Source organism: Pseudorasbora parva, chromosome 3 (assembly GCF_024679245.1).
Source record: "Pseudorasbora parva isolate DD20220531a chromosome 3, ASM2467924v1, whole genome shotgun sequence".
NCBI lineage: Eukaryota > Metazoa > Chordata > Actinopteri > Cypriniformes > Gobionidae > Pseudorasbora > Pseudorasbora parva.
The window spans coordinates 46,371,391-46,392,016 of record NC_090174.1 but is presented as its reverse complement, the minus strand read 5'-3'; the positions used below and the strand labels follow the sequence as shown (position 1 = coordinate 46,392,016).

The 20,626-nt window shown below is 41.3% G+C and overlaps 1 protein-coding gene across 1 annotated transcript in view; it reads right to left on the bottom strand.

The window, feature by feature from the left end:
* Positions 1-16,116: 16,116 nt before the first annotated feature.
* Positions 16,117-20,626, bottom strand: part of sptbn4a (spectrin, beta, non-erythrocytic 4a) — a 39,216-nt gene continuing 34,706 nt past the window's right edge. Inside the window, 2 exon segments of the mRNA XM_067439195.1 lie at positions 16,117-19,568; positions 19,665-19,707. Of these exon segments, the coding sequence (XP_067295296.1) occupies positions 19,203-19,568; positions 19,665-19,707 (409 nt within the window). The 3' untranslated portion in view covers positions 16,117-19,202.

Sequence of the window (20,626 nt, the reverse complement as noted above, 5' to 3'; positions counted from 1 at the left end):
CAAAACCCAGCTTTTTGGAGAAAGCAACAAAAACAGTGTAGAAAACTATTAGAAAATAAAAAAATAGAAAACAACAATAACAGTGTAATTATTTATGTAATTAATTACTTATTAGTTATGATGTTTTTGAATGTAAAAACCACACAAACGTCATTAGTTGACCTCAGACAACAGTATCATTTTTTTTTAAAAAGCCAGTTCATGACACCTTTAAAAATGCAAATGTGGTGTGCTGGAGAAAATCTAATAGAAACACCCAGGATAAAAACAATATTAAAAAACAGGTTTTCAGTAGTTTATCTGCAGTTATGAGAAAGTGAAAGTTTTTTTCCCCTCTGAGATGAGACCAGTGTGACAGGTTATTGTGGTTATTTTCAGTTCTGCTCCACTTCAACTGAAGCAGAACATTTGAAGAAGAAAGGTAGGTAAAGTTCATGTTACCATGCTAACCATACACACAAAATGGCAGTTCACGAGTTCCCACTTACATCAAATTAAATAGAGTAAAGATTATGCGTATTTGGCGTGCTGTCCAGGGGAGGGCTCCGGGCTCGGATTTTTGCCCGAACCCAGAGTACCCATCCCCCCGTGGTAAAGATACTCTATAACTAGACTGTAATGTTTTATGGATTGTGATGGCATCTAATGAGGGTTTATTAAATTGAAGTGAGGAGATGGGGTGGTGGAGGGATGCCAAAATAAAAATGGTCAACGAGAGGAGGTAAATCTGTAGTATAAGTACACCTCCTATCGTTGATCAGATTGATTAGCTTACCATGCTCCACCTGTGTTTAATTAGGTTTAAAGGGTCATGAAACCCTACAGCTAAATTTTTGAGATTTTAACAGAGGTATGTGTGTTGAACATCATTGAACATAATGTTAGCATCTGTTAGATTTAATTAAAAGGGGAATCTGGTCAAATTTTATGTTTTTCACCCTATTTTCATCTTCCGGGTTTAAAAACTACATTGCGTCCACGTCACAGCTTGTGACGTACCATCGCTCTAATAGTGCTACGTGACGCATCGGTGTCTCATTATTATTAATGAGACTGAGTTTTCTTATCCTATGAGAAGACACCGTCTCTTAATTATTCATGACAGCACGTGGTTCTTTCAAATGACAGAAGTGACAGTCTGCGTGTTCACGGAGTAGATGAGAGGAGTTTATGATGGGCCGTAAGTGTTTGTTTCCCTGGTGTAAAGATTCGGGTGTGTTGCATGGCTTTCCCCGCGATGCTGCCAGGGCTAGTCTCTGGCTGCGGGCGGTTGGTTGGCCATCAACTAGCGACACCTCAAAGCTTTATGTGTGTAACAAACATTTTTCGAATGAAAGTTACGAGAACTGGAGACAGGTGGACTTCGGTTTTACCGTTTAGCAGGAGCTAACGGTTCAAATTGATAGGGCTGAGGACCTGCACCGCTATCTGAACCATCTTCTCCTGGGGTTTCAGGAGGAGAAAAGTCCTCCACCTCAGCAGAGCCCTCTGTACTGCTTTTACTGTAGTCTTCACTGTCGCTGTCCATCTTTATTATGGGTGTTCTGGGACGCGCGTAAGTTAGATCTCGGCTATATGTACATAACGGTTGTTGTTTTTTTCGATCATTTTTTTTTTCTTTAAAAAAATATGCATTTATACTGTGTATACAAACATAATTCTATATTTATAAATGACAATAATAATTGTGTATGCATTTCTATATTTTAAACAATTCCGATTAATCTAATATATGTAGCAAGGCATTTGGTTACTTTAAATGGTCAAACAGACGGTTGTCAGTGCATTTTATTGGACTTTAATTTTGCCAGCTTTAAAAATCCTGCATTTCGTTACGTTTAACCCCATATTTTGGTTGAGATTTGGCATGGGCCACTGCTCTGCACTGATAGATGACAGTTGCTCGCCCCCCTCTTTCTTCCCCTGCCTCGCTCTGCCACACCCACCCCCTCCCCTCTTTTCACGGGCATGCACGCCCATTTAAGTAGCATTTTTCAAAAAGATTACGAGGTGGATTTGAGCTGAAAGAGGGGGTTTCATGACCCTTTAATTATCTGACGTGCTCCCCTTGTTAATTAGGTTTGATTAGCTGACGGCTCCGTTGTTTAATTATCTGTTAGTGCTCCTCCCGAAATTAGTTAATAAAACTTCACTTAAATGAAATCTTCAAGGTAACATTTACTGTCCTTTATTTTCATTGTTTCATCATCTGGTGTGACAGTCCTAAAATAATATTTGATTGTGTTTAGTGCTTGCTCTCTGCAGTAAATCACTAAGCCATTTCAAGTTTTGCAGATTATAAGTATTATTGTTTCATTTTTGGTAACTATGAGTGAAACGTCAATTCATCATTGCATATCAGACATTGACACCTTGTGGAATAAAGGTGAATTGCGCCTTATTTTGTGATTAAAGACTCATTTATCATTGTGCAAAAAATATATATATACAATCATGCACGCCTCGGTCATTAGGGACCCTATACAATTTTGACAAAAATCTAGTGAAAAAACAGGCCTTCAATTATAATTTTTTTTTCTTGTTATATTTAAAATGGATTGATTGAGGAATACTAAGAAGGTTGATGTCTAACTTTAAAAAAATGAATGAGGAGGAGGGTAGTGAATGACGTATCGGGTCGCTAACGTCTCGAGGTATGCTTTTAAGGGTTAAAAAATATCCCTAATTAATTTTTTGAGCAAGTACACTGTTGTGTTGGGAAGTATCAATTCATAGTAATTGCTTACTATAACACATGTAATGTGGAACTGCACCACTAGGTGCTCTAGTGAGAAACTGTGTTGAGTAATATGAAGAGAGAAGAATAAAGTTAGTTTTGGTTGTACACTGCATGGTGTGTGTTCTGAAAAATGTGTGTTCTGTGAAATGATGAGAACACCACATGCACAACAAGCCAGTATTCAAAAATATCTCTTTACCTTAGCCCCATTCACAATGGTAAGCTTGTAAAAATGTAGTATAATTTGAGTGGTATGGTGGATTTCCATAGGAAATTCAAGCATGTCTTTTTATTACATCATATCTGTGTTCATAAAGAAAGAGTCTGGTGAGTAGTAGTAACGTACACGAGGAGTGGACCTATAGCCTTTTCCACAGCAGCTGGAGTAATTAAATTTCAATTTTCAAATTTATTTTGATAGCGAACTGTAATCCAGAAAGGCCTAAAAGACATCAACAGTGAAAACTGGAGATTCAACCATAGTCAAAAGTAAAAGATTAGACTGTACAGAAATTGAAATCTACAGGTAACTACACTCTTAGAAGAAAAGATTCTATAGAACTGTGACGGGTGCGTAGCATACCTCACATATTTTGGCTTTTACCAAACATTTGGAGTTTAATTTAATGTTTGTTATTTATCCCCTCATATACAAAAAACCACACGACAAGAACATGAGTTAACAGTTTATTCAAAGCTTAAATATACAGAAGGGTGCACACTTCTTATATTTTCCTGTGCTTTTGACTGTACCTGAGCCCTAGATTCTTCTGGTCCATGGAGTGACGGCCGCATTCCATGTGGCAGCAGACAAAGGAAGAGGTGGGGCATCAGCCTGCAAACTTATGCTGTTCCAGAGGAAATTGGACTGTACCATTCCATTTTGATTTAGACGGGATCTTTTGACTTTTTCATTCAGTTATATCTTGGTTTGATTTGAATATTTTCTTTTCATATATATTGTTATATGATTGTATTAAGGTTAGGTGTGATAATGATATTGTGTTGTAAAGGTTAATTGTTTTGAGTTTATTTGGTAATTGTATTATTTTGATATTTACCTTATTTTTGTTTGGTAGAGGCTAAATGGGTATATATAGCATTATGGGAGAAGTAAAGTGAGTCAGTATTGTCCAGCCACCTTAGCCTTCTGACCTTTGGTTTTGAATTAGATTTTGATTTGTTTACAGGGGAGATTTATTTTTCAGGCCTGTTTGATTTTTGTTAATTTCAGTTAGCATAAATCTTAAGTTTTTTTGATTTTGTATGACTTCTGTTGGAATCTGCCCCTGTATATAATTTTTGTGTTGGAAGCAATAAACTTCCATTTCTTTTCTACTCTCTGTCCTGCCTGTTCTTGGCCTCAACTACCACAAATGGTGGCAGCGGTGGGATTGGCCAGTGAAGGACAGTGTTGAGTAGTAACAATATGGCCCCAAAGAAATTGGCACCGTTCAAACAACGAGATGAAGCAGTTTTGGTGGAGGAGTTGGCGGATGAGCCTGCAGCAGTGGGAGGAGTTCCTCAGCTGGCTGATGATCCAGGACAACTGACTCTGCAAGACCTGGCTGAGATGTTTCGGAAAAATATGGAGTTTCAGCAACGACAAGAGGCCCAGATGCAGCGTGAGGCAGTTCGGCAAGATCAACGCTGGAAAACAATGCAGCATCAATTCAACCTTCTTAGGGAGGAAGTGGATGTCCGTACAACCTCTGATCTCCGGGGTTTATCAGGACCGGATCAACAGTCTGAAATGCCTGATAATGTGTCACATGTCTCTGTGCCTCCTGCTCCAGATCCTGTCCGAGGTATGATTGAGCCTAAGTTGCAGAAGTTGCAAGATTCTGATGACATTGAACATTTTCTCACCACTTTTGAAAGAATTGCTCTGGCCTGTAAGTGGGCAAAAATTGATTGGGCCCTTAGGTTAGTGCCCTTATTGACTGGTAAGGCTAGGAGTGCCTATGTGCACATGGACATTGAGGAGTCATTAGAATATGAAAAAGTAAAATCTGCTGTTTTAAGCAAGTATGCCATTAATCCTGAAACTTACCGTCAAAGATTCCGTTCATTAGAGATTGAGCCTGATGAGTCTCCAAAATAACTTTATGTACGACTTCGAGAACTGTATGAAAAGTGGGTGCAACCCAAGGGAAAGACTGTAGAGGTTGTGGGGGAAGTGATTATTTTAGAGCAGTATTTGAGAATGCTTTCACCAGAATTGCAGGTATGGGTAAGAGAACACAACCCTAGTACAGCCTGTCAGGCTGCTACCCTGGCTGATGTGTTCGTAGCGGCCCGGTCTCGTTCACAAGCTTGGGGTGAAGCTACTAAAGGAGGTGGTGAAGGTAGGCCTTTGTTAACATCTAGTCGAGGTGACTTAAAATTTAATTCTTCTAATAAGAAGTTTAAAAAAGAAAATCAGTCCTCTAGGCCTTTACATCAGGTTAGTCAGGTGCTCATTTGTTATTATTGTGGCCAGGAAGGGCATAAAAAGCCCATGTGTCCTAAGCTATTGGCTAAAACTTCCCACTTATGCACAGTGCCAAAATCAGGGGTAGAGAAGCTGACTCAGTCGCAAACCTTGACCGTTCCTGTAGAGGTAAATGGGGAAACTGTGATGGCATTGATAGACACTGGTAGTATGCAGACGCTGGTGGAAAGTCATTTGGTCCCAAAGCATTTAAAAGAGAAGGAAGGTAAGGTGGTCATTAAATGTGTCCATGGTGAAGAGCAGGTTTACCCTATAGTGAGAGTGCAGGTAGTGGTACATGAGCTACCCTATTTGTTGAGAGTAGGAGTAGTAGAAAAATTACCGTATCCTGTGATTTTAGGTCAAGATTTTCCTTCACTGTTAAATTTGTTGCTTCCTAACTCTGTTTCTAGTATGGTGATGACCCGGGCTCAGGTTAAGCAGAGTGCGGATGAATCCGAAACGCTTAAAAGTCTCCCTTTCTTTGACGCTGAGCTGGTGGATGGACCGGGTAAGGTGAGGAAATCTAGACAACAGCGGAGGCAAGAGAAGTACAGATACCTGTTAGCTGAGGGTCAGGCAGAGGATGGTAAGATGGAGGACATGACTGGGTTTAAGATTCCTAGTAACATGGCTGAAATGCAAAAAGAAGATCCTGTGGTGTCTTTGTTGTATCAACAAGCTGAGTTGGCTAGCCAAGGAGAAGGTGAGGGGTGCGTAAAGAAAGGAATAGTAGAGAGGTTTGTCCTCCAGGAGGAGGTGTTGTATCGGCAACAGGGAGATAGTTTGCAGATGGTAGTACCCAAGGCAGTTCAAAATGTAGTTCTAACTTTGGGACATTCCATTCCCTGGGCAGGCCACCTGGGGAGGCAAAAATCATTGGCCCGAATTAGGAGACATTTTTATTGGCCTGGTCTCAGGAGAGATGTGGTAGAATTCTGTAAAACTTGTCCAGAGTGTCAGATGACCTCTAATAGACTCCCCTCTAAAGCTCCCCTTCAACCTCTTCCAGTTATTGCAGTTCCATTTGAACGACTTGCTATGGACATTGTTGGTCCAGTTGAGAAAAGTAGGGCAGGCCACAGGTTTATGTTAGTTGTGAGTGATTATGCTACTAAATATCCAGAAGTGTTTCCGTTAAGGGCAATTGGCGCTAAGCAAGTGGCATCCTGTTTGATTCAGTTGTTTTCCAGGGTAGGATTCCCTAGGGAGATTCTTACAGATTGTGGGACCAATTTTACCTCAAAGCTCTTGAAGCAAGTCTATCAGTTGTTGAGCATTAAGGGCTTAAAGTCTACGCCGTTCCATCCTCAAACAGATGGATTAGTAGAGAGGTTTAATCAAACCCTTAAAAGTATGCTCAGGAAATTTATAAATGAGGCTGGCTCGGACTGGAATCAATGGTTGCCCTATTTGTTATTTGCATACCGTGAAGTACCCCAGGCCTCCACAGGGTTTTCCCCTTTTGACTTGTTATACGGCCATGAAGTAAGAGGACCATTGTCACTGCTGAAAGAGACATGGGCTGGCCAGAAGGAACAAGGGGAAGGAATGGATGTTGCATCCTTTGTAGTGGCCATGCATGAAAAGCTGCGAAAGATGACATCCCTGGCACAAGAGCATATGGCAGAGGCACAGCAGAAACAAAAATCCTGGTATGATAAATCTGCAAGATCCCGTTCATTTGTACCAGGTCAGCAGGTGCTTGTAATGTTGCCTTCATTGTCCAGTAAGCTTTTAGCCAAATGGCAAGGGCCTTTTAAAGTCCTCAAGAAGTTGGGACCTACAACCTATGAGGTTTCGACCCCAGGACAAGCTCGGTCAAGAAGGGTTTTGCATGTAAATCTTTTGAAGGAGTGGTCCCCTCGGAAGGACTGTATGTTGATTCGGTCTGTGGAAGACGAGGAAGAGGTGGAGGAGCAGTATTTTCCTGTTCAGAATTCGGCAGTGCTTAAATTAAATCATCTCTCTGTGTTCCAGCAGCGACAACTTCAGCCTTTGTGTCATCCGGAATTGTTCCAGGAAAGGCCAGGTCTAACAGAACTGGTGGAGCATGACATTGTCTTGAAAGAGGATGCAGTTCCAAAGAGACTGAGTTATCGTATCCCTGAAAGTCTACTTCCAGCTCTTAAAAAGGAACTAGACCTGATGATTTCTTTGGGGGTGGTTGAACCTTCTAAAAGTGAGTGGTGCAGTCCTGTGGTCTTAGTACCAAAAAAGGATGGAACTACAAGATTTTGCATTGACTTTCGATATTTGAATTCTGTTTCAAAATTTGACTCCTACCCAATGCCGCGTATTGAGGAGTTGATTGAACGCCTGGGTAATGCAAAATATCTTAGCACGGTTGATCTGTGTAAAGGATACTGGCAAGTGCCTTTGAGTACCAGATCTAAAGAATTGACTGCTTTCCGGACTCCTTGGGGCCTACATCATTTTAAGACCATGCCCTTTGGCCTGCATGGGGCTCCGCCCACTTTCCAAAGACTGATGGATCAGGTATTGTATGGCTTGTCAGACTTTACCTCAGCATACCTTGATGACATTGTGATTTTTAGTGGAACCTGGGAAGAGCATCTGAAGCACTTGCAGGTGGTTTTAAGACGCATCCAAGAAGCAGGACTGACCATCAAGCCGGGTAAATGGGTCTTGGCGAAGGAAGAGACAGAATACCTGGGCTATGTCCTGGGGAATGGAGTCATTCGGCCTCAAGTGGGGAAGGTGCAAGCTATTAAGTCCTGGCTCCTACCAAAGACCAAGAAACAGGTGAGGTCTTTCCTTGGACTAGTCGGATGGTATCGTAGATTTGTGCCCAATTTTTCCTCCAGAGCGGCTGCCCTAACAGATCTGATTAAAAAAGGTTCTCCAAACCAGATTCAGTGGACTGAGCAGGCTCAGAGAGCTTTCCAGGATATCCAAGGAGCTCTACAGGAAGGCCCAGTGTTGTACAGTCCCAGGTTTGATCAACCATTTGTCTTACAGACTGATGCTTCTGGAGTTGGACTAGGAGCAGTGTTACTCCAGGGAGAAGTGGGAAATTATCATCCTGTGGCTTATATTAGCCGTAAATTGTTTCCTAGGGAGGTACGCTATTCGACTATTGAGAAAGAATGCCTGGCGGTAAAATGGGCCTTGGACTCTTTTAAATACTATCTTTTGGGCAGACACTTCACTTTGGAGACAGACCATAGAGCTCTCCTATGGATAAATAAAATGAAGGACTCTAATGCCAGGATAACTCGCTGGTACTTGTCTCTGCAACCCTATAAATTTACAGTTCTCCATCGACCAGGGAAAGAGAACCTTGCAGCGGATTTCCTCTCCCGTCATGTGACTGAGGAACCAGAGGTGGGGGAGAGTGTGACGGGTGCGTAGCATACCTCACATATTTTGGCTTTTACCAAACATTTGGAGTTTAATTTAATGTTTGTTATTTATCCCCTCATATACAAAAAACCACACGACAAGAACATGAGTTAACAGTTTATTCAAAGCTTAAATATACAGAAGGGTGCACACTTCTTATATTTTCCTGTGCTTTTGACTGTACCTGAGCCCTAGATTCTTCTGGTCCATGGAGTGACGGCCGCATTCCATGTGGCAGCAGACAAAGGAAGAGGCGGGGCATCAGCCTGCAAACTTATGCTGTTCCAGAGGAAATTGGACTGTACCATTCCATTTTGATTTAGACGGGATCTTTTGACTTTTTCATTCAGTTATATCTTGGTTTGATTTGAATATTTTCTTTTCATATATATTGTTATATGATTGTATTAAGGTTAGGTGTGATAATGATATTGTGTTGTAAAGGTTAATTGTTTTGAGTTTATTTGGTAATTGTATTATTTTGATATTTACCTTATTTTTGTTTGGTAGAGGCTAAATGGGTATATATAGCATTATGGGAGAAGTAGAGTGAGTCAGTATTGTCCAGCCACCTTAGCCTTCTGACCTTTGGTTTTGAATTAGATTTTGATTTGTTTACTTTGTTTACAGGGGAGATTTATTTTTCAGGCCTGTTTGATTTTTGTTAATTTCAGTTAGCATAAATCTTAAGTTTTTTTGATTTTGTATGACTTCTGTTGGAATCTGCCCCTGTATATAATTTTTGTGTTGGAAGCAATAAACTTCCATTTCTTTTCTACTCTCTGTCCTGCCTGTTCTTGGCCTCAACTACCACAAGAACCTTAAAAGGTTCTATAGGCGCTACGTATTTGGAACCCCTTTAAAGGTGGTTGGGGACACTACTGTCAAAGAGCACAGTCCTTCGGATGAGATATTAAACCGAGGTCCTGACTCTGTGGTCATTAAAAATCCCATGGCACTTCACGTAAAAAGAGTAGGGGTTTAACCCCGGTGTCCTGGCCATATTCCCTCGATTGGCCCTTGCCAATCATAGCCTCCTAATAATCCCCATCCACTGTATTGGTTCTATCACCCTCTCTCCTCTCCACCTATCGCTGGTGTGTGGTGAGCGCACTGGTGCCGTTGGACTGTGGCTGCCATCGCATCATTCAAGTGGATGCTGCACTCTGGTGGTGGTTGAGGAGAGACCTCTGACATGAGTGTAAAGCGCTTTGGGTGTGAAGTAGTACATATAAAAGGACTATATAAATGCCTCATTCATTTATTCATTCATTCATTTAAAATATAACCTTTATTATTTAATCAGTATAATTTTACCTTAATTTCCACAGATTTTACCACAAAATGTTTTACAAACCCAATATCAAGCAACGGGAAGCTCACACAAATCAAATAAGGTCGATCTTAAACTGTTACACATAAGTTGCTGTTTAAAATGACAAATATTTGTTTTGTATTTTTCTGGTAAACAGTTTTATCCAGATACTAAGTTGTGTGTCTGTAGAATGAAGGTGAATCTCAGCAAGTGGAGACAAAGAGGCAGAGAAAGGAGTGCAGTCTCTGTACAAGTGATGGATCTTATGATGGATCACATACAATAACTAACTTTGTTTTAGTTTATTTTTAGTCAATTAAATTTGAGTTGATACAATAAAGGACATTGGTTTAATAAATAGAAGCTCAAAATATTATTCTATCTCAACCACAATTTGCGTCATCACATAGGCTTACAAAATCTTTTAATAAAATATGAATAAAGGTTGTCGATTCTCAAATTTTTGATATCAATGAACTTAAAATTTTAAGGCAACCAGGTAACTTTTTTTATTTATAGTGTACTTGTACTTAAGTCACATTACATTCTTGACTTTGTGATTATAACATCTTGGATACCATTCCAAAGTTATTATCTTGCATCCATTTTTATTATCGTATTGGTACATTTCCTTGTTTTACTAATCCCTCCCAATTCATTCTCCAGACAGGATCAAAGTGTTCTCCATTTTGGCTGGAAAGACAAATAATTGTGACAAGAAATTTATTGACATTCTTTGAACCCGAATTAAGAATCTGAGGGAAGTTCATACAATTAACATTATTTTGGTTTTCTGTCCTATTGTTTCTCGAGCTGGAAGTGGCATTGAAGCAGCACTTCTTAAAGCAGTCTCGGTTACATATGTAACCCTCATTCCCTGAGGAAAGGGAACAAAGATGTTACATCAGTACTGATGAAATGGGGGTTTCGATAAGAAGCCAGCTGCCTTCGATTTCAATCAAAACAATCCAATGGCATGAAAATGCCATGGGTCTGTGGAATTTGCATAATGCAACTCCGTCCCACCGCGTGGGTATAAGCGGCATTGCATTGCAATCTCGCATTGATGTTTACCTGAGCGCCCTGGCCATAGCAGTACAGCAGATATGGCATGGGGACGTAACGTCTCTGTTCCCTTCCTTCAGGGAATGAGGGTTACATACGTAACCAAGACGTTCCCTTTCAGTCAGTATACTTCAAGTTACGTCAGTACTGACGAAATTGGGCTCCCAATCTAATCACGCCACAGCGGCTGTCTTCCAGCATCCTGGGCTGACATGAGCAGCCTGCCTCGGAATTTACATGATGAGAGGCTAGCTCAGCTACCAAGGTACAATGGGAAGCATATTCCACTTGGAGAAATGCAACACAATACCTGCCCCTAACCCCAGGGGGGCATAGCAGGCCTTGAACCTGAAATCGGGAACCTGAACCTGGCTATCCAGTGAGACAACCTCTGCTTGGAGAGAGCCTTCCCTTTCTGCTTCCCTCCATAATCGACAAAGATCTAGTCTGAGGTCCTAAAGCACTACGTCCTGTCTAGGCTGGGTCTGCTTCCTCCAAGGGCAACGATTGCAGGTTCACCACCTGGTCCCTGAAGGGAGTGGTGGGAACCTTGGGCACATATCCAGGCCGGGGTCTCAGAATCACGTGAGAATTGGCCTGTCGGAATTCTAGGCACGTTTCTTCAACTGAAAATGCCTGCAGGTCCCCCACCCTCTTGATCGAGGTCTGAGCAGTCAGCAGCGCTGTCTTTATAGACAGGAACTTGAGCTTAACAGACTGCAGAGAGCCTTGCGCAGGGCTGACAAGACCACTGCGAAGTCCCAAGAGGGTACTTGTAAAAGGCGAGGTGGATTTAGTCTCCTCGCCCCCTGGGGAACCTGTGGACCAGATCGTGGTGTCCAACCGTCTTTTAATCTAGCAAGTCGTGGTGAGCAGCTATTGCCGCCACGTAGACCTTCAGGGTGGAGGGAGACAGCCTTCAGTCCAACCCTTCCTGGACGCGGGTGCCATATGGTGCCCCCTCCCTGAGAAAGGAGGTACTTTCTCAGAGGAATAGGCCAGGGAGGTTCTGTCACAAGGAGTATGAGTATGCTTCTGACACCATAAGAGGAGGTGGCGGGCGAGTTGTGACAGCAGGAGCGTATACCACCTTGACATTTGATGTATGCTACTGTCGCCGTATTGTATGACCGGACCAGTATGTGCCTGTCCTTCAGCAGGGATCGGAAGCAGTGCAGGGCAGGCCAGCAACTCGAGGCAATTGACATGCCATAGGCACCAAGGTCCCTTCCAGGAGCCCGCGGCAGCATGTTCTTTGCACATGGCACCCCAGCCTGTGGCAGAGGCATCTGTGGTTACCACAACATGCCTGGAAACTCGTTCTGAGGGAACTCCTGCCCGTAGAAACTGGAGGTTCCTCCATGGGGTGAAGGTCTGACAGTAGGCCTGGTTAACTTTTACCCAGAGCGTGCCACGTTGCCATGCCCACCTTGAGACTCGACCGCAAAGCCAGTGCTGGAGCAGTCTCATATGGAGCCAACCGAGCGGCGTTACAGAGGCTGCGGATGCCATATGCCCCAGGAGCCTCTGAAATAACTTCAGTGGGACCACGTTCCTGCATTCGATCTGACGAAGGCAGGAGCAGAGACTGCGTGCGCTCGCTCGTAAGCTGTGCGCACATGACGACCGAGTAAATCTTCATACTGAGAAGAGACATCCTCTGCACTGGCGAGAGTTTGCTCTTTTCCCAGTTGACCCGAAGGCCCAGACGGGCAAGATGGTGGAAAACCAAGTCCCTGTGTTCGCAAACCTGATCTCAAGAGTCGTTCAGGATTAGCCAGTCGTCGAGATTATTTCAGGATGCAAATCTGAGTTGCCTGAGTGGCACTAGGGCTGCCTCAACAACCTTCATAAAGACGCGAGGAGACAGGGCAAGCCCGAATGGGAGAAGGGCGTACTGGTTTCCCCGTCCCTCGAAGGCAAACTGTAGAAACGGTCTGTGTCGAGGAAGAATGGAGACATGAAAGTACGCCTCCTTCAGGTCGATCACTGCAAACCAATCATGTGGACGAACGCATTCGAAAATGCATTTGGCCGTCAACATCTTGAATGGAAGATGCGCAGGTCCAGGATTGGTCATAACCCACCGCCTTTCTTGGGTAAAATGAAATAACGGCTGTAGAAGCCGGACTTCATCTCGATGGCACCCTTCACCAGTAGGGTGTTGATCTCTGCACGCACGACAGGGACTTTGCCATCCACCATGGTATAGTGGACTGCCAAAACCGGGGAGGAGATCGTGTGAACTGAATCGCATAGTCGAGCCTGATGGTGTGAATGAGCCAGCTGGATAGTCTGGGACTAGCCAGATCCCCTGAAATCGGCTGGGTGGACACAGCAGCAGGCCGCCGGGGCAGGATGTGCTTGATAGCCTCAATCTTTCTCTGTGCGGCCGAGAACTGATGGGTGAAGTCCTTGACCACCCCGCCGAAAAGCCCAGCCTGGGAGATGGGAGGTCAGTGGCTGCCCGCCATCAGTGGCTGCTCAGATTACCCTGATCATCAGCCAAAGTATTGCCTCTCGTGGAGACAGTAGATTGGGGTGTGGTAGAGGGGACTCTCCCTCCTGCATGGAGATCATTGAGTCTTGATCTCAACACCGCGATGGTCATGTTCCCGCAGTGAGATCAAGACTATCTATGAACGCCTGCTCAGCATGCACAAGGCTAAAGCATACCAAGCAGCGCTCATGCCCGTCAGGCGGACTAACCTGCCGACCGCACCCAGAAACAGAGCACGGGCAAGACAGCTTTAAAAAGATGTGTCATGTGCAGCTCTTTTAGAGAGGAGTTTCTTTAGAGGATCATTTAGATTGAGATCGAAGGCAGCTGGCTTCTAAGCAAAACCCCCATTTAGTCAGTACTGACGTAACTCGGAGTGTACTGCCTGAAAGTGAACAAATTCCCTTACTCTACTGGTTATTTCATCATCACATTATTTTAAAAAAATAAAAAAATTCAGAGTATTGTAACACAAGGTGATACATACATGTAAGTATTTCTGATAAATGTATCTTTAATAGATTTGTCTGTGTCCTTGAACAGTAAGCTGGATGTTGTAGTGGTGCTTCATCACACGCTTGACCCAGAGGAAATAGTACCAGACAGCAGCAGATGTGTCAGCAGGAAGAACTTCCTCACAGCGGACCTCATATCTGTTATATGAGGATACAGGATTACTGAAGTGTCAGAAGAATTTAGAGGCATATGACAAAGTTGTGAAGTGGTTAAAGGGGTACTTCAGCGCTGGGAAGATGAATCTGTATTTAAACCGGGTCATCAATGCAGTAGAAATGTGAAATTATTTTTGAATTTGGTGTCTTCTAGACTGAGAAAAGACAGAAAATGTATTTTTGTCCCATGGGGATGAAAGACTACAATTCCCAGAATGCTTCGCTGCCCTGTGAGGCCATTCCCAACACCACCAACTTCATTACTGTGACAGAGTTAGAGAAGACACTACAATTAAAAACTGAACGTGTCTGTTCAATATAATGAGTGAGTCACCGCGCGAGTGTCACAGCACTGAGCACTAACTGCAGGAGTGATGAGAGCTGAGGTAATTGCGACTACATTCGTGGCATACATTCACAACGCGAGTTCAGTCTGGCACGCGTTTCAGTTCATGCCTTTGCAAGCTTAACTTTCATAGAAATGAATTTGAGAAGTTAAAAGACTTACATTGCTCACCATAGCTCCGTTTAAATGATCCTGTCTGCAAGCTGAGCTCTCCCTGCCAGCTGAGTGTAATCGCCCATCCCCCATGCGCAGATTCAAAACATGCGGAAATGGCTCCCTCTGCTGGCTGTAGTCTTTAGCCTCTGGGCAAACATTCCTCCTATGATGCAAAAATCGTCATTTTGCATCATAGGAGGAATTTTTCCAGAAATAAAATGCATAAATCTCTTGTCTCAGGGAGATATGAGGGGGGAAAGCACAATAATTTGAATATTCTCCAGGGTTTCTACTGATACAAAGCCATATGCTAATCGCTGAAGTAACCCTTTAATACAGCAAGTATTACACCACAGATGCTCTAAAATGGTTTATACATGTTATTGTTGATTGTTTAAGCTCATGTTGGAATTATTATTTATTTTTTCCAGGGAAGTGAAATAAGCATCTCAATATCTCCATTTCAAAGTAGGTTTAAGTCACTTTTTATCAGTAAATAAACCCACATTTAATGTCAAGAAAATGTAAATGTTTTTCTTAAATGCTTATTTGTGATTTCAGTTTTTCTGCTGTATGTCCTAATTTTCAGTAACACACTAATTGTAAAATATTGTTCTTTATTTGAAACCGACAATTCTTTTGGCATCAAAGTGCCAAGTTTTTCATTAGTAAGCAAAACACTCGCTTTTGTTTATTACTGAAATGTACTGTCTAAAACAGAGCAAGTATTTCAGAAAAGCTTTCTGAGGTCCTAGTTTGGCATGAAGAACTGATGTCATTTAATAATGTATCATGAAGAACTGATGGCATTTAATAATGTATTGGTATGATACATACCAATAATGTATCATTATTGGTATGTATCATAACAATAATGATGGTATTAATAATGTATTACATTATATTTTTAACGAACAAAACAGAAAATGCTTTCACTAAATTAGCTCCAATAATTTCAGACACTATTAACAGTATCTGTTACACAGAGGCAGGGGTGCAACTTTAACCAGAGGCAGGTTTAAAAGGTGGCGGGACCAAAACTGTATGACGTCCATTTTTAATTTCAGTTACAGCATCAATTTTAATAATGGATACAATTTTAATTTCGTCTCTTGTTACTTTAACCTATTTTACTTTTAATTTAGTCTCTTTCATCTAAAGGTAAAAGCTGTCCAACTGCAGCTTTTGTTGATGAATGCCAACTTGAAAATGGAAAATGCTGACAATAGTCCAGTCAGAACAAAACTCTTTATATGAAGGCCTATACCTTACAATCATGTCTGTTAAAGATGTTTCTTTTGATGTTATCTGTAAAGCTTGTTTTTATTATTATTTAAATATAAAGGTACTTTAAAAGTGGCCTGTAAAGTAATCATTAGTAAAGGGACAAAATTTTAAATGGTGCAATATTTATAAATGAACAATTTTAATTTAAACACACCTGCAAATAAGACAGTAACCAAAATCAAAACGCCACAGCACACTGATATATACAACCTGTATTTATGAAGTAGTGCAGTTATCAGTACATAAATGATTTAATGTCTCATTTCAGCTATACAAGTGATCTGCTCATTCCACTCATTTCTTATCTCATTTCATATCTCCATCATCATCATCATCGTCATCATCATCATCCAAACCCAGTGCTTTGCTGAAGATTGAAACCCTTTTGATAAACATGCACAGCTGTTGCATAGAAATCACCTCTATATTCTCATTCATGCAACGTAATAGTTTTTTTTCTTTGATTTAATGTGTGAAACAACTGACTTTGAATAAAGAAGGGCAACCCACACTGTCTATTTTAGGGCTTGTTTTTTTTTTTTTCATTCTTTCAGAAAAATAATTAAAATATAAAGACTTGCTGGTGAGGTCAAGCTGGGGAGATAAATGAGTGGCACTGCTAAAGAAACAAACGAAGGATTGGCAAACCAAAAACGGATCACATGGTATAAAAATCAGACTACTATGCAGTGTAGTGACCCTGTCAACATTTCTGGGTTACATTTTCTTTTGAAGAATAGTGTGTTAGCACGGCAATGACTTTGCAACACTGACCTCTTGTGGCAGCTTTAGGAAATGCAGGGGTCATGGCGTAGGACAACATCCGGCGTCTTTTTTTATAATACTCCATATTGTTGTTTAAGGGGAAATTGTGCTTTTTGCAGGTAGACCATAGTCAAGGTACCTCTGAAACAAATGTTGGATATGTGTAAAAGTCCGAAATTGCAGTATGATGACTTCAGGGGTTTTTTTTGCCTATGCTTTGGAAGGGGGGAGTTGATTGACTGGTTGTCAGGAGTGAGTTTGCTTCAGCAAAGATAATACAGAGACATACAGAGCAACATTTTGGTAACAGACATTCAATCAATCAATCAATCACATTTATCAGACACAGATACATAGTGCAAAATGAGTTGTGTCCTCATTTATGCAGTTTTCTATGACATAATAATCAAAGACATCCAATCAGAACCAGATTTGACCAGCACACAAGTCCAAGGCAGTCTGGAGGGCGTGACTGTTTTCTCCTGTCATAAGGGGCTGGTTTGTGTCATGTGACAGCAGGAACTGAAAGCAAATGCACATCAGCTCAACTGCCAACATGCAAGTCAACATTGCATGTTCAACTAGAGCTGTTCAGGGATCAACTGTCCGTAAGCAATGCCTTTTGTGGTCAAAACTAATTTAATTCATAAATGCGTGTTTTATCTGAAACATACTGAATATAATACTAGAGGAAGTGCCTGCATCTGCTTATTACATGCATTCATAAGGCACCCACTGTGAAAAAATCTGTCACAAAAATCCATCGTATAAGTCCTAATGTTATTTATCTTCCAAGTGGAGGTTTGTTGACAGAGTTGAATTACGAATGTGATAATTTACAGATTTAGATTGACTAGATTCAGACATTGGTCTTAGTTTGAGTATGATGCTGTTGCATAGACAATGAGGCCAGTCACAGATGATAAAATTTGTGGTGAAAACAAGAGCCAGAGAGGAAAAGCTTGACCTCACCAAAATGATTTGCAACGTAGGACCATCAGTACAAATAAGACACCTTAAAACAGACAAACTGTATTGTTTATTAATGATTCTTGTTTACTCTGGTATTTTTGTGTGTATCATATCTGCTTAAATATAATTTGCACATTTGTAATTTAACTATTTTAGGGGAAATATCATTGTCTTTGTCAATATTATTTGCAACTGCTGTCAAGAGCCAGTTCTCTTAACATCTAAATTAAACACAAAACAGTCTCGGATGAGTATTTTTAATGGTGATTTCTTTTTACAAGTATCCTGATCTTTTGCCCTGGCCACGAAACAAACCGTAAACATTAAAAGTTGCGTTTCCATATGCAAGAGATCTCGGAAAAGGCGGCTCACGCGCATGTTTACCGTCTAAATTCAGCCAGGGGCACTTTAAAACAACTTTTAACTTGTTACATTTTCATAAGTTCATAAAAATTATATATATATTTTTTGTAATTAGACGCTGCAGTTCATAGAAGTAAATCTTGTTTACTAGTATATATACAAATATATATATATACAATCTTTTTCTTTATAGCATGACAAAATCACAGACACCCTATTTTATGTGTACTAATTTTACAATCAAAGAGTGATGTAAGGGGGCAGAGATGATAAAAAGCAGCATATTTGTACACGTACAGGGGGGTGTTTGATCGTACTCCCTCTTAATTCAGGGAAGAATAACCTTGCACTTTAAATTCGTATCACGATAACCTAATAAATACGATCAAAGAGATTATACATAGTACATTTGAGCTCCTTCTGGATAGAGCTGTATTCACACACACACACACACACGCACACGCACACGCACACGCACACACACACACACACACATATTCACATATTGTGATTGAGACTTCGTCAAGTGTAGTTTGGACTGAATCACTCTCACCTCAGCGCTGTGTAGCGTCTCACATGATTAAAACCATTACTAAGAGCAGCAGGTGGAAGACGTGTGCGGCCTCAGGTGAGGGAATGGTGTTCCATACCGAACATTTTCCCATGATGCACTGTGCGTATGCATGTGTGGGGCTGTGTAAGGATGTCGATCAGGAGGAACACTGTCCCTAATAGGCTACCGCACCTGATTTCTCTCTCTGGAAGTCCTCTCTGTCACTTTCTCTCTCTTGCACTCGCTTGGAAGAGCAGAGCAGCTAAAACAAGCAGAATCGGTTACTACATACAGTATATTGCTTCAAGAAAACGCTTCTAAAATATTAAGGGCTATAGTCATCCTCAATAATCTAAAGTGCCTTTTCCGTGAGAGTCGAGCAGGGTGGCTGAACGAGCCCTCTGATGCTGGGATACGTTCATATACTGATTCTTTCGCAGATGTTCTCTTCAACACATTGGCACACGCACACAGACACACTGACACATTCAAGGGACATAATCAATTACATCTGTCCTGAAATCAAGTTGTCAGGACAAACAGAGTGACAAAGACAGAGAAATGCAAGTCCCGTCTTCTCTCTGGAAAGATGGAGGGATGGATGAGTAAATAAACGTGTCGAGAGATGAGTCATTTGCTTTTTCCCGAAGTGCTGGAACCCCTGGAACCCCTAGAACCCCTGGAACCCCGGTCTCCTCCATCGGCCCTCTCTCTCTCCTCCCTTTCATCTCTATCGCATCTCTCTTTCTCAGATGCGTCCCTCTTTTCTGAGCTTTTGTCCGATGCCTCTATTTTATCTGAACGGTCTGAACGCTCAGACTTCTCTGACCTCTCGGATCTTTCCGCCCCCTCCAATGGCTCCGCCCCTTCTGAACGCTCCTTGCGCTCTGATTTGTCAGGGTCAGTTGAGGAGTTTGTGGCTTTCTCCCACTTAGCAATGTCCTCGATCTCTTTCAGGCTTGCGTTGATGCTGTTGACCCAACCTTTCAGATCCTCCTGCGAGACAGAACATACGCACACTTAGTAAGAATATTTACCAAACATTTTTGACTAACTCTGATCTTTTTCACTCAGATGGGACTTTGTCTTTACCTCATCCTTAGCCAGGAAAATGTAGTCCCCTTCAGCAGTGGTCCTGAAAATAATCATTACAAACACATAAATATATATAGAGAAAAATTATTAAAATGGAAAGATCATGCGATGTTAAGAGTTTGTGGCTTTGACATACGGTATAGTACACTACCGTCAAAAGTTTGAAGTTCTTATCCATTTTATTATATTTTAAAATGTAATTTATTCCTGTCAGGGCTCGACATTAACGCTTGTCGGGGACAAGTGAATTTTTTGAAGGGGCAAGTGAAAGAACATTTTACTTGCCCGATGGACAAGCGGATTAAAACGCCAATAACAAAAAATAACTAGCGAATCACTAAAATGAAAGATTGATTTTGCATTTATTTACTATATGTGGTGATCGATAGTGGATAATAGTAAAATATATAATGAACTGACGGTAACAAGGTCGCACTGTTTATGCTCGCGCAGCCTCTCGAGGAGAAATCATAACAAGTTTTTATGTTTATAACATATGATACAGTTAAACAACATCACACAAACCAAAAGTGCCGTTTCCCTGAATACCATCACAACGGAAAATGACACTGATTTCATATGACAGTTCCATAAATAATAAATTAACATTAAGTCACTTACATTTTAAATGCAATATTGAGTGCTTTTGTTCTATTTCAGCAGCAAAAATAGTTCAAAAAATGGGACAATAGATTCAATGACCTGTTCGTAAACAACTGCCTCATTCTGGAATGAATCAGCCATTTGAATGAATCATTTGAATGAATGACTCAATGACTCACTTATTAAGACGGTCACCCACTGCTGAAGGTTTTGTTTTAAGTTTAAACGTACTTTCTAACATTTCTTATTTGTTTATCCAAAAATACAAATCTCATAACATTATTTAATGCAGTTGTAATTTTTCAGTGTAAATTATTTAATTTGATTGGTATCAGCCATATTGTGTCTTATTTTCA